The sequence below is a fragment of the Protopterus annectens genome, chromosome 4.part0 (genome assembly GCF_019279795.1).
Source record: "Protopterus annectens isolate FY-2018-M chromosome 4.part0, PAN1.0, whole genome shotgun sequence".
NCBI classification, from domain to species: Eukaryota; Metazoa; Chordata; order Ceratodontiformes; family Protopteridae; genus Protopterus; species Protopterus annectens.
Genome location: NC_056733.1, coordinates 1,887,538,925 through 1,887,552,901, shown reverse-complemented (window position 1 = coordinate 1,887,552,901; position 13,977 = coordinate 1,887,538,925). Strand labels below are relative to the sequence as shown.

At 38.8% G+C, this 13,977-nt stretch overlaps 1 protein-coding gene across 3 annotated transcripts in view; it reads left to right on the top strand.

Annotated features, from left to right (window-relative positions):
• Positions 1-13,977, top strand: part of LOC122800063 (rho GTPase-activating protein 7-like) — a 988,694-nt gene that overhangs the window by 519,934 nt on the left and 454,783 nt on the right. For 2 of the 3 annotated variants that reach the window (XM_044069559.1, XM_044069558.1), the window contains exon 1: positions 5,325-5,543. The exons of the other annotated variant lie outside the window; for it this stretch is intronic. In XM_044069559.1, the coding sequence (XP_043925494.1) occupies positions 5,531-5,543 (13 nt within the window). In that variant the 5' untranslated portion in view covers positions 5,325-5,530. Of the gene's footprint in view, positions 1-5,324; positions 5,544-13,977 lie in introns of those variants that run through there. 3 annotated transcript variants of the gene reach the window in all.

Here is a 13,977-nt window from a genome sequence, read left to right as displayed (position 1 = left end):
TAATATATAATTATTGACCATGGGATGGGTAAGGCCAGTCTAACACCAAATGGGATACATTATTTTGAGCACAAAAAGGGAAACTGGCTAAGCTTAAAATAGCCAACAGGGGCAGCTAGCCTAGTACTTACCTATAAACCTATATTAAAAGAAACAGCTACAACTTTCTCGATAGAAATAGTAGAACATGAAGATAATAATATTACAGGTACAACTAGCCAAACAAGAAATATATTTCCAAATATTACAAAGTGAAAAAATGCAGTGAAGTACCCCACTATGGAGAAAGGGCATAATGAAAAAGAAAATGTATTTAAATATTTGGAAGCTCACAGAGTGCGCAATATTTCCATCCAATTAAATGCTAATTTATGCCCATATGTCCTGCTAGTTATCACTGGATTGACTGGCTGCTGTTTTCTGTTAGATATGTGGAAATACTGCAAAATGGAGTCATGAGCAGGAAAGACTCACATTTAGTCTAAATTATTTCTTCCATCAAGTTGTTGTTGTATCTTTCGGCTTTTCCCGGTTAGGGGTCGCCACAGCGGAACTCCGGTCCGCTAATGATTGGCAGTAGATTTTTATGTACCGAGTGGCCAGCCCTGACGTACAACCTTCAATGAAGGTACGCCCATTCACGCATGTCTCCACACAGAAGAAGCTTTAGCTGAGAATCAAACAGGACAACGTCTTATTGTGAGGCGACAACGCTACCGCGTATTTTGTGTATTACAACAAGAAGGTATTGGGGAGCATGCTCACCACAATGATGTGTGTGTGTGTGTGTGTGTGTGTGTGTTAGTGCGGGTTTGTGTAGACATCAAAGCTTCCCACTATCAAAGTAATGTTTTGAGTGATCCTTATCTGATGAACCGTGAGCATTTTTCACCACTTTCTTTCTTTCCCTGGGATGCAATGTCACATGAATTTCAATATTTTCCAGTTTATAGGGATAGTTCTACAAGGTTATAAGGACTAAGTGATAAAACAGCAGTAGTTGCAAAAGGAAGACATGTGTATTCTTAAGGTAATCAACAGGACTTCAACTGCATACAAAAAAGTTTCCCAGTTTGCCCCCCCTCAAAAAAAAAAAAAAACTTTCACCCTCTCTCACACCTTTTGGCTATGCCACAAACTTTAACTTTTTTGCCTTTCCTTTATATTTCACTTATATCTCTTCACGATTGAATTTTATAATATCCCTCATAGTTTTTTAGGCACATGATATAATAACTGTTAAATTATTACACTGCTGTTCAATTCTTCTAAAAATCATTCTTTAAGCAGATGTCATCAGATTTACTTGCTCATTCTTATTAAGTGGATGCAAAGTGTACTTATTTATTTAACTACTTTACAAATGTAGTTGTGTTTTCTTTGTTCTAGCTTACCTGTCTCATATGGAGCAGATACATAGCTGTGCAATAAGTTTTCATAATGTGCTTTCAGAAATGCATATTCCTATTACAGCAAGCACTTATGTATATAATAGTACTACCTGCTCCTATTAAGTTTGTTTTCTCATTATTATATACTGTATGTTAACAACTTTATGTTTGCTAAACACCAGGTATTTTACAATCCATTTGCTAAACCTTGGATATTTCACATTCCATTTTATACTTTTAATATTGACAGTTCTTTGTAGGTATTGCATGTATTCAAACAATCATAATCATGCTTTTGCAAATGGTTAAATGTTCAAATGACAGATGTTTGCTGTACTGAATAAGTACAAGTGTCTGCAGTTTATATGTGAATAAAGCAAGTACAACATGAGGCGTTTCTTTTTTAGTCCTCAGTTTTGGTTGATGGGGGCATCAGTTGATCAGCTGGTAGAATTGCACAAGGCATCAATTGACCTAGCTACAGCTCTGGTCATATACAGCCAGATTCTATTAACATTAGTCTGCATAACCAATAATGACTTAAAACAGTTCACACTGTTGTTTGAGCATTGTACGAATGTTCTTACTGTATTACTGCATATTGCTAATGTAGTTTATTTTGTATTTCTCTTGCTCCAGGTTCATACCTGAAAAAGTCCATTTTGGATCAGTCCACATACTTAGTGCTCCAACTTATATAAATGTCCTTGTATAAGATACCCATCCAACTCAGTGAACAAAGTGCATGTCTCAGTAAACAATATCCACCACCAACTTAGTGATCAAACTTAAATATCCTAGTGTACAATATCCTCCTACTCCGTGGTCAGACTTAAGTAACCATCCCACTATACAATAAACTCCTACTTAGCATTCAAACTTAAGCAACTGTCTCAATGTACAATACCTACCCAACCCACTGATCAAGCTTAAATAAATGCTCCAGTGCACAATACTCACACTCAAAACCACCTTAACTGCCTCAGAGCTGACATGAGAGGTTTGGCAGTTAGAATTCTGAGACCCAATATTCAGCTCAGATGCTGAGAGGGATTAAATCATCATTGCTTTTTGGATGACCTATTCTCAGCTAGTGGATGGGATTTAGGGGCCAGTCAGGGATGATGGGAGAGAGTTGCCAGTGCCATTTTGTTCATTGTGGAGGGAGTCTACTACAGTGTTATCTTGCATGATCGAGCAGAGTGCAGTATATGGTCTGGGGACATGTGACTGGTTCTGCCAAACATAGCCTATTGGAGAGACTGTATGGAAAACTGTTTGTCTCGATGGAAAAGAAATAAGGCATAGCAGGCCTTCGTATAAGCAAGTATGCACGTCAGCCACCTTAGGGCAGGAACTTGGACTATCATCAGAAAAAAACCCTGATAACTGCCTGAATGATAGCCTTCCATGATGATGTCTCATTCGGGGGGGGGGGGTGTAAATGGAATGATCATATATATGTATGAGGGATAATGGTTAGCAGGCAGTAGAGATAAAAACGATTAATAAAATTAAAGAATTTGAAAATCAAGTGATCACTAAGAGTATTTTTCTTTCTTTATGCTTTTTCCTGTAGCATCTGCCTCCCCCATTAAACAAGCCCATTAGTCCCCCCCCCCCCTTGGCTATTTCCCAGTGAGTGTGAAAGCTGCCTGGAGAAGGCCATAATACAGACAGTGTCAGCAGGCTCTCACTACCATCCCAGCAATGAACAATTTTCAAGTATGTGCCCTAGCCCCTCCCCAGAGTAGTGGACAAATGGTCCATGTCATTGTGGGAACCACTATGCCCCCCCCCCTTCAGTAGCTTGCTCCCATGTGCCCTCAATGAGGGCTACCAGTTATGTAACTTGGTGGCCCAAATGCCTACCCCTGGTCCATCCTTGCAATTTTCTGTCCTCTGAGGGATTCTTTTATTGGACAACCCAGTCTACCCCACTACCCTGAGGATAGGCATGCCTATTGAAATCATGTCAGTTCCAGTAGATGCATGACCCACTAATCAAACTTAGGCCTCCTAGGCCATAGTCTGGACTCTATCACTGTACACCAATGCAGCTGCTTATGCATGAGACAGGAAAATCCGGTGCTTGTAAATGGTCAAATAACAGATACTGATGGAAGTACTGGGTGTGATGCAAAGTCTGAGGATCAGTGGAAAGGACTGTGAAAAGACTGAAACTAGAATAGTGCAAAATTAAACCATGATAATAGCAACTCAGTGGTAAATAACTACACCACTTACTACAGAGAGGTGTAATGCTGAGAATCTACTACTAATATGCAACACTACTCAGCCTGATACACAATTCCCCAGAAATTATAGCTTGAAAGGGTCAGCTCAGGAGCATATATCCTCAGCCAGATCTGTGGCATAAAGGAATAAAGCACTGACTATGATGCAGGATACCTGGGTTCAACTAACAGCTCAGGTACATATAGGAACTGGCAGGGGTGCTGGCTTGCTCATATTGATAGGAAGGAGGTGGATCTAGCTTGCCATTTGGCGAGTGTTAGGTGTTGCAAACATGAAGTATGAGCTTGTGGTCATGCTCTGTCTGTATACATGCATGAGCCATGAGTGCATGTGGAAGCACAGTCCCTCCATCCAGTAGCACAGAAGTGGAGCGCAGTGAGCAATGGTGGCAAGAGAAGGGAGGATGCTCCAATTGTTAGTGTTAGGCTGATCCACTATCCCAGTAAACTGGCCAACTAACTACCACAAAACTCTGGCCAGACTGGTGAAGGAATGGGCTAATAAGGCAGCCATTGCAGGAATTAATGAGTTTTGCCTAGCCTGGTAATGGTCATCTCTCACCCCTCCTCCTGATAGAATGAGTGGGGAAATGGGAATAAGATAGTGGAGCCTTGAAGCAGGTATAATGGAGAAGCAAATAAAAAAAATAACAGATACCCTCTTAACATGTGTACTTGAGCTGAGACAATTTGCAAGCAAATAAACCAAAACTTAAAATATGAAGAAAGGTTTTACCCCCTGCATCCACCACAACCTCTTTACTTTATTATTATTATTATGGAAAACCCAGAGAAAAACATACGATTCTGGAAAACACAAAAGTAAAATACATTTGTGAGTTAACCCATCACATCTTGTTTACAACAACACAGGGCCATGTACTGCTTCACACTATTATACATTAGCAATAGTGACACAATCGGTCTCACAATGCATGTATGCCATAAAACTGATATCATACACCATCAGAGTCCAAACATAGGTTCATGTAGACATTGGTGATGTCATGATACTGGATTAACCACTGTTACTTAGAAGCCCTAAGTGCTTCTGACTCAGAATGTATTTTTATGAACTTTCATATAAAGCACTACTTACTTGATCTGTATGCAGCAAAGTATGAAAACAAAGTCAATAGTTTGGGAATACCTGTTAATTTTAAACAACTCCACACAGCAGAGTTGGATTTAAACCTTAAAAATCAGCTAACCATTATATGAATCTGAGAAAGTCACTTAAACTCCTTGTGGTTCAGAAGTGCCTAGAAAAAATATTTATTTATTTTTATCTGTCTTTCTGCCTTTTAATTGAAAACAAATACATATAGTGCATTTGACTATATGAGGTCATTGCACTACATAGGATATAGACACTCACTTCCAAGAGCACAGTGATACATGTCACAGGTACTCCAGGCTGAAGAGAATGTGAGAGAGAGAGTGTGTGTGTGTGTGTGTGTGTGTGTGTGTGTGTGTGTGTGTGTGTGTGTGTGTGTGTGTGTGTGTGTGTGTGCATGTGGATAGTGTGTCTGATCTCCCCGCAGTTCACTTTCTCCTAGCCCCTCCTTTCTCTGATGCCCATTTAGGGCATGAGGGACTGCCCAGCACTGCCCAGAAAGAGGAGGGACAGGCAAAGCAAGTGACTTTCACACCAGTTTCAGGAACCTCACATCAACTAGTAGCCTAAGAAAGCAAAGCCAGCCTGTCACACTGCTTCAACGCAGTGCTACTGTCTTTCTTTCTTCCCCAAAGCATACCCTTTAAGAATGAAGAGATGGACTTTGCCTGAAAAGGATCATGTTGCCATGTGAAATTTTGAAACAGATTTGCCTTGGAGTTTTATTCTAGCAGACTGAGCATTCAGCCAGGAATTCAAGGGCAATGCTTGTAGCAGGTAAATAATTACATTCCTTTATTTTTCTGTGTTTTTTGCAGCACTGATGCAACTCATGAATTTTCAGCAGTTAAGCATCTTTTATGGCCTTCTATATGTAGAACAAAAATTATCCAATATCCAGTTTAGACTATAGAATGTAGAACTTTCTTATTCTATTAGCCTCTCTTACCCTTCTAATTTCACAGACCACCTCACCTTCAGCCTGTCAACAGAACACATGCACACACACGCACTCACACACACACATACACACACACACACACACACACACACACACACACACACACACACACACACACACATGCTTTCATTCTTGTTATATGCTGTTTTTTTAAACAAGAAAACTGTGTGCCGTGGAAGTGAATACTTAAGCAGAACACTGTATGAACAGCTAATTGTAACAAACTAGTTGTAAGGCAAGGCTGGTTATACATTATGTTTCAGCTGTATGAGGTATTTTTTCAACGAGCATTTTCCATTTGCTTATTTGAAGGCGCTTAATGTGACAACATTTTATAAACTGACAAGTGTATGGCTTCCGTGGCAGACTGACAGCTACAGTTGTTTTCACTCTATAACTCATCAGCCCGGTGATCTCATGTATTATGACATCCCAAACTATCTTCTTGAACCTGATTGGTGCTTCCTGTTTACTAGGATGGAATAAACAGTACAGCTAGCAGACTAAAGACAGAGTAGGAGGACCATTTCTGACTGTGTAATCATCTAAAAAGTGGCCCATATGGAGCATCAAACTGTCAGCGAGAACAAGATATAACAACCAGATGTAGGAAGCCCTTCAGACAGGAGAAAGAAAATAGCATGTACGGTGCATAGGTTTGACATTATCACAGAGGTTTGGTTTCCTGCACTGTAAGAAATTAGAATAATCTAGTTTATACCAGTTTACGTCCCCATCCCAAGCCATTGAGGTGGTTTATGTAAATATATTATGTTTCTTATTTTTGAAGCTTCAAAATTTTCATTTATCAGAATTAGATCTAGCAAAATAAAAAAAGTTGGTCCCATATCCTTGATAGACTTATGAAGGTACTCACATAAAAATGTCATGGGTGTGCCAAACTTTGTGAGACAATTCCTTTACATACTCACTGTGGTATTGTGGCATTAAAGACAGGAGAGTAAGTCTTGCATGTTTGTACTTGTAGTGACATACACTGAAAATAATATACAGTTTTAAGTGTAACATTATTTTATTCTACAAAATAATATGGAAACCAGCTTTAGTTTGTTTTCCATAAAAACTTTTATATTTTCTTTTGCTGATTTTTTTGAAAGTGCAACATTTATTCCTCTGTTATCTTTAAGCATTTACAGATTTCTCCAAGAGCAGGAAATAAGTTAACAGCCAGAGCTGGGCAGAAAGCAAGATTGGTGCATCGGATGCCCACAGAGAATTAAGCAACTGCATCAGTACTTCCCTGTCACCAAGGATGATAGTTCAACTCACTCTGAATCCCTGATGCCAATCTTTTTTAATGACTGGATTAAGTCCATTAGAGAAATTACAGCCCCATAAAACAATTGTGTGTTCTCTGCATATAGCAAAAGAGATTTGCCTCTTAAATATGATACTACGAGCAGTTTACTAATTAGTGGGCTGAGTATGTTTGAGATATCTTGACCTTTTGGACCAGATGCTAAACCACAGCTCCTTCTCTCCACCCCAGATCTGCTTGGTACATGTCTGGCTAGAAATAAGACAAGTCTAGGCAGTATTCATAAAAAGGGTAAAGGCTATCCCTATTGCATCCTGGAATACAGAAAGAATACAGATTTCAGCAAAGCTTAATGCCATGTGGCACATATCCACGAAAAGCTATGCAGCGTGATGCTGAATAATGTAATTAACTTACTGACCTGATGAAATAATGAGAAATCTTTTGCCCCAAAGTCTACTCTCCACTGAAAGGAGGTACTCACCATGCAAGCTGGAAATCTGGGTGTATAAGGTTTCAGTGAGAGAACAAAAGGGTCCATTGGCAAAAAGAGTTGGATAGGAACCAGAGGGCAGTAAGTGTTTTCTAACCCAAAACAGAATAAAATAGGAATGGATATGTAAAATCATATCCATCATTTACACTGAAGAGGGATAAGTGTAGAAAGTGACTTTGTGTGTGTGTGTGTCGTGCGAGTGAGTGCGTATATGTACAGATCCTGGAGCAGATAACCTTTTACTGTATTATCTAGGTTATTGCAGAATGAGTAAGTAATCAGTGATTTTATACTGTTTCTGGGGAATGTCTAAATATCAGAACAAGGAGACAAAAGTATTTGCATGTCCAGAACCATTCTGTAGTTACAGATCATTTTCCAGTTCAGACAAATTCACATTTTGTTTTCTGAACTGCATAAGCATTCACACCATTTGTACATCAGTACAATGAAATATTTATTGGCAGACTAGGCATTCCATACTTGCTCAAACTGAAGCAAAATCTTTACATGTTAAACTAGTTTTAGTACTAAGGATAGTTAAACGGGTTCAGTAATGAAAAGGCAGGCTAAACTCACAGAGGATCATTTCAGCTAATAGTGGACATACCTAATTTCAAAACCCTCTGAAGCGTGAGTCACCTACACTTTACTGTCCCTATATTTATGGAAAAGGCTGAAACCAGAGTTCACATCATAAGCTGACATCATAGCCTATTCCTGTAGGAATGTTCTCAGCCAAGTATCCCTTGTTGCCTCATGTCAGCAAGTGATTTAGTATGTTATAGTAAAAGGATCCTGCTTTTTTTCTGCTATAAAAGCAACACTTGCAAGACCTGCCTTGACAACAGCATGTGTAATTTCACTGTGACTGCAGTCAAGCCTTGTATGTGATCTGTAAAGTAGGAGTGAATGAAACATAGCGCAGTGTCCTACTATCATCTGTGCAATCAGGAAAGGAGAAATCTGCGGCTAATGATGGAAAGAAAGCCCAAGAGTTTGCAATGTGAGACCCTTGTACTTTACCAGTAATAGTTCCTTATTGGTTTGACTAGTGGTCATAATGCAGTAGAATCTTAGGCAAGGCCTATGAATCCTCATTTATACATGTGCAAATGTCCCCACTTAAAAAATCTGCTTACAGAATTCTGAAGGAATCCCAGAAATTTCTGTATGTCATAAGGCTACCATTATCCCACTAATAGAATATGGCCATCCCACCATCTCTATTTGTTCTTTCTTGAGTCTAACCAATCCCTGCATCGCACAAATTCTTAGTGATAAAACATAAACACTCCTGGCCATTTCACCGCATCAGAATACCACTGAGTGACTGTACAGATGGTCCAGTGGCTCCAAGTGAAGGAGAGAGCCTACTTCCTTGTCAGTATGTTGGTTCTGAAATTGCAACTCACCTAAATCTTCTCCTTTTGGCACAGAGGTCACACATTAGGAAAGACTTTGACTACATGAAATCATGCCAGTCTGGTATAACTAAGCTACAGAGGTCCAGAATCCATCTCAGAACTGATCAAAAGGCTGCATTTGACTGCTTTCCACATGGCATCTGCCTACAGAACAAACTGGGACAACTCAGAACTGTGTTACATTCTCAAATAAGAGAGACAGAGAGACCCCAATGAAAATGCAAACTCAGCATTCCCTCAATAACTTACCACATCTTACCTCTTCTCTAAGAACCCTTACTCCTATACCGGATTAGGCTTTATTCAGTGAGATTACATACTGGCCAAGGAGCTTTGGATAGTCTTTACATAAGTAAAAGCTGATGGATTTTACTGCACTTTACATTTATGCATTACTAATTTCTCATCTCCTGAGTTATTCCATTAGCTTAGACTTATTTTAATTCAGTTTGCAATGTATTATAAACTGATTTGCATTCACTAACTAACCTCTGCACTATGGTAAACATTACTTTTACTTGATGGCAGAAGGAGACATTATGCCCATCTGATCTGGTTCCTTAACATTTTATCTCTCCTCCACCCCATCCCTACCTGTACCATGTTCTCCTAACTGCCCTTGAGGATTCCAAATTCACCACTTATTTTGGTAGTCCAACCTTCTTCATGAGGAAGTACTTTCACAGATAGTGGGAATAGTTTGCTCCTCCAATCTAGTGTCTGGATTATCTCCTTCCTCATCTGTTCTTCCTGTTCAGAACAACACCTACATGCATGCATGGTATGCGGTCATGTAACTATATCACATCCCCTTTCTATTGTAATCTCTAGTGAGAATAGCTGTAGCTCCTCTATTCCATGGTCATAACCTCCCCCTCATATCCCACTGACTATTGTGGTAGCTTTTCTAAGGTCTCCTTCCAGTAGCTTGTTGTCCTTTTCTTCATATAGCTTCCAGAATGGCATGCAGTACTGATGGTGTCTTCTGATACCTTGTGGAATAAAAATATTACTACTTTACTTCAGGAATCTAACCAACTGAGGATATGCACTTTATTTCTGGAAATGAACCAAATGAGGATATGCCTAGCATTCTGTATGCTGCTCCCACTGCCTAATCAGTCTGCTCCCAGTGGTCCAGTCTAGGTAAGATCAATGCCCCAAGATCTTATTCCCACTGTGTTGCCATTATTTGCACTCATTCCAAATGATACTTGCAGATTTTTCATGCCAAGTATGGTACTTCACATCTGTTTGCACTGAACCTCAACTAGCACTTCTGTATCCACTTGTTCAGCCTTTCTTCCCACAATTCACTACTGCTATACCTGCATCTTTGAGTCATCAACAAAGAGGCTGATCCTATTTCCTTTTCCTTCCGATATCTGTTTGATAAACATTCTCAAATAAGAGAGACAGAGTGGAGAGTGCTGAGTCCAGAACAGACCCATGTGACACTCCACTAGTTATTTCCTTAATTTCTGATTGTCCTTCTCACAACAATTCTGTATAACCTACTGTAGGGTCATCTTCATAGGTTATTACTAGGCTAACAACCCCAGAGGCCTTTTTAAGCCTAACCATGTTTCCCAAAGGTTAGACTCAAACCCTGTACTTTGTGTCTCTAAGGTAAGTATGTTAACCATTATGCCAACTCCCAATCATTCAAGCATGTAGCTGTGATGTTTCTCAGTCTTAGTCGTACCTTCAAACTCCTCCAGTATTTCTTTCAGCCTCCTGTGTTGTAACACCTCCAGTCTAGTCAATGGCATTTTGCAGAACATCAGTGCTCTTACTGTTTCCCAACTAAACCATTCCTGTTCTGGAAAACAGCAATGCTCTCACTGTACCCCAAATAGCATGAACGCTCCAAACTAAGTAAAGGTAAAATATATACTCTAATTTATTTTATTTTATTTATAATATAATAAAATATAATATACTAGGAAATGCTGTACCATTGTACAGAAATTGCAGACTCATGGCTGAATCAATAAAAAACGCAACATGCATATTCATCTCTGACATTATTATCGCCAAAATGTAAACAATATGCTAACAGTGTAGTGTCTAAAACTGTATTTTACTGAGCTGACAAGGTGGACAGATGTACAGCATAAAAATACAACAGTACAAATGATAAGTAATCCCTGGAGGGTAGCTACTGGGTAAGGCAGGGCTTATCTGTAAATGAAATAACAATCCTGATGTCACATCTTGTAGAAAGCAGCACTACTTATTGGTCTGAAGCCACAACACAGCCTTGAGTTGGATCAAACTGACGGAAAAAAAACAAACTGCCAAACTATGGAATGAACTCTGTCAAATGGGTTTCTAAATTATGAGCACAGATCACCATAAAATAAACCGCCAATGAAATTTTACACATAAGTGAGTCTTACACATAACTAAAAGGATCGCTGTCTTTGCACATTACTTTAACCTTCTCCATACAAGTCTGCAACTCATATCCACACAAATGTCCAGTCGCATCATCTATAGAAGATCAGACTTTGTACAACAACAGTAAGAAGTCCTTCCTTTAGCAATCACATGCAGGTGCCTGGCTGTGTGGGGAGTCTCAGTTGGCACATCAATGCGTTGCCAACTGACTATAGTGCAAGTGTCACAGAGAAACAAATTATAATCACAACCTTATGGACTTTGTACAAGTTATTATTAAATGTCACAAATAGCAATATTCTAGGTTTCCTGGTTCATTTTACTGTAAAGTTTGGATAAAATCACAACAAAATCACAGTCATAATTCTGCTGCTCAGAAATACTGTGTTCATAGTAAAGCACAAAGCAGCTCTCCCCCCTCACTCTCTCTCTCTCTGTCGCTCTCTCTCTCTCTCTCTCTTTATCTCCCTTCAACAGAGAAATAGTGTACAATTATAATGTAACAGTACAGCAGAAAAGTCAATCTCATTGCAATATGGGTCATTATCAAAAGGCAACAGTTGGGACACTTTAGTGTCTTCCCAAAATTGCTTTCCATGAAAAGGCCTACCATGATTTTTTGAAGTATAGCTCCTAAAACCTATGTTTATTTATTTATACTTTTTGTTGACTGGCTTAGTCCTAGTAGGATATTGGCTTTTTTTCAGGGTAAACTCAAGGTGGTATTAATACTGATAAGGGGAAATGTGTCCAGGGCACTGGGGAACCACGGGAGTAACCCATATGCATGTTAATAAAGCATAGGCTTAGCAACTTCAGAGTTAGTATACTTGGAGGATGGAGTAATAGGTGTGCTTGCACATCTTCCAAAACACATGTCTTCAGTGGCTCCATGGTGGTGATTCATTTTGACATGGTTATCTGATACAGTTAAATAAAGTTGTAAGTGGAATCGGGTGGGGGGGACTAAACCACAATAAATTCTGAACCACTCTTTGTTCTGTTGTAAAATTTTCAGAAGGCATTTTCTGATTACAAACTAGAGAAGTCAGATATGTTGGATTGCTGTCATACTAAAATGTATTTATTGTTTATTTATTTAATTATTGACATTTGTTTACTGGGATAGTCCAACTGGGCCACTCAGAGCCAATCTTCTGCAAATAATACAATAAAATTTAAATACAAAGTGAATCAAAGCAGAGATGATGAGTTAAGAAATGCAATACAATATAAAATGAAACAAGACATAATCAAAAGGCTTGGTATTTTTAGATATTCTGTCTAACAGTAGACACCTGAAAGACTGTCATAGTTATGAAAGAATTAAAACAGAAAATAAAAACATAAGCATATTTCCATGTATTTTTCCAGTTGTCATTTATTACAAAAGAACGCTACTGTAAGAGTTTTGAAAGTGTAGTTTCTGCTCTAAGAAGAAGAAATAAATGACAGGATAATGGATGTATAAACGAAAGAGAAGACAACGGGATTTAGTGAAGGGAGGTTACAATTAGCTAGTACATAGAAAGGATGAATGACAAGTAGGTTAATCCAGGCTAGAAGAAGAGAAAGGAGAAATTATACCAGACAAAATTACATATTTAGTCAGGTTTAGTGCAGAAGCAGATCCGAGTCTTAGTGAGATATTCTTTTAAAGTAGTTTTAAAGGAAGAAAAGTATTGGTTATCTCTGATTGTTAAGGGAAGAGAGTTCCAGGCGTTAGCCACAAAATAAGAGTAAAGACTGACCAGCAGACTTGTTATGTTTATACTTGACCAGAAATTATTTATTTTCTGATCTGAGAAATCTATTGGGTAGGTAGTTGTTAAATAATGAAATTATGGCAGAGCAGGATAGTGGTTTGTAGATTAATTTGTGAGCAGTTTTAAGTTGTAGATAGGTAAGGCAGTGCGAGAGTTCAAGCCACTTGAGAGAATGCAAAGGTTTACAATGATAAGTAGAATATTTAGCATTTGTAGCAAACTTGGCGATTTTGTTGTAGCACATTCCTAAATTTTGTTTTTAGGGAGGATTGTAGATTGGTAAGTATGGGGGCGCCATACATGAGTGAGGGAAGCAGATAGGTCGAAGTGTAGAGCAAGTGTTTGTGCCGATAAAGAATGGCAAGTTTCTGATGTGTTCTTTTTAATATTATGTTGTATGTGTAAGTCAAATTTTATATGATCATCTATTATTACTCCAAGCAGTTTGGTGTAAGGAACAACTTTCATTATTGCATTGTTACGTGAGAGTATAGTAAAGTGAGATTTGTTAGGAAAAGTTGATTTGGGGGTGAAGAGTAGCTTAGTTTTACTTGTGGGTTGAGTATTTGTTGGTTTTTTACTAAGCCAGGTCTCAATGGAGGTACAGGCCTTTTGGGTGATTTGTTGTAGATGGGACATGGAATCTAAGGAGCAAATAATGGATGAATCATCAGCATATTGTATCAGAGTGCCCAGGCAGGAGGAAATCCGTAGGTTATTAATAAAGATGCTAAATAGGAGAGGTCCAAATATAGAACATTGGGGAACACCAGTTCTGTTGTTTATTTAGGGAGAGAAGGAGTCCTGCCATTTGACTGCCTGTTGTCTGTTTGATAAGTAGCTAGAGAACCATTTAAGAGAGACGGGGAGAGACCAATG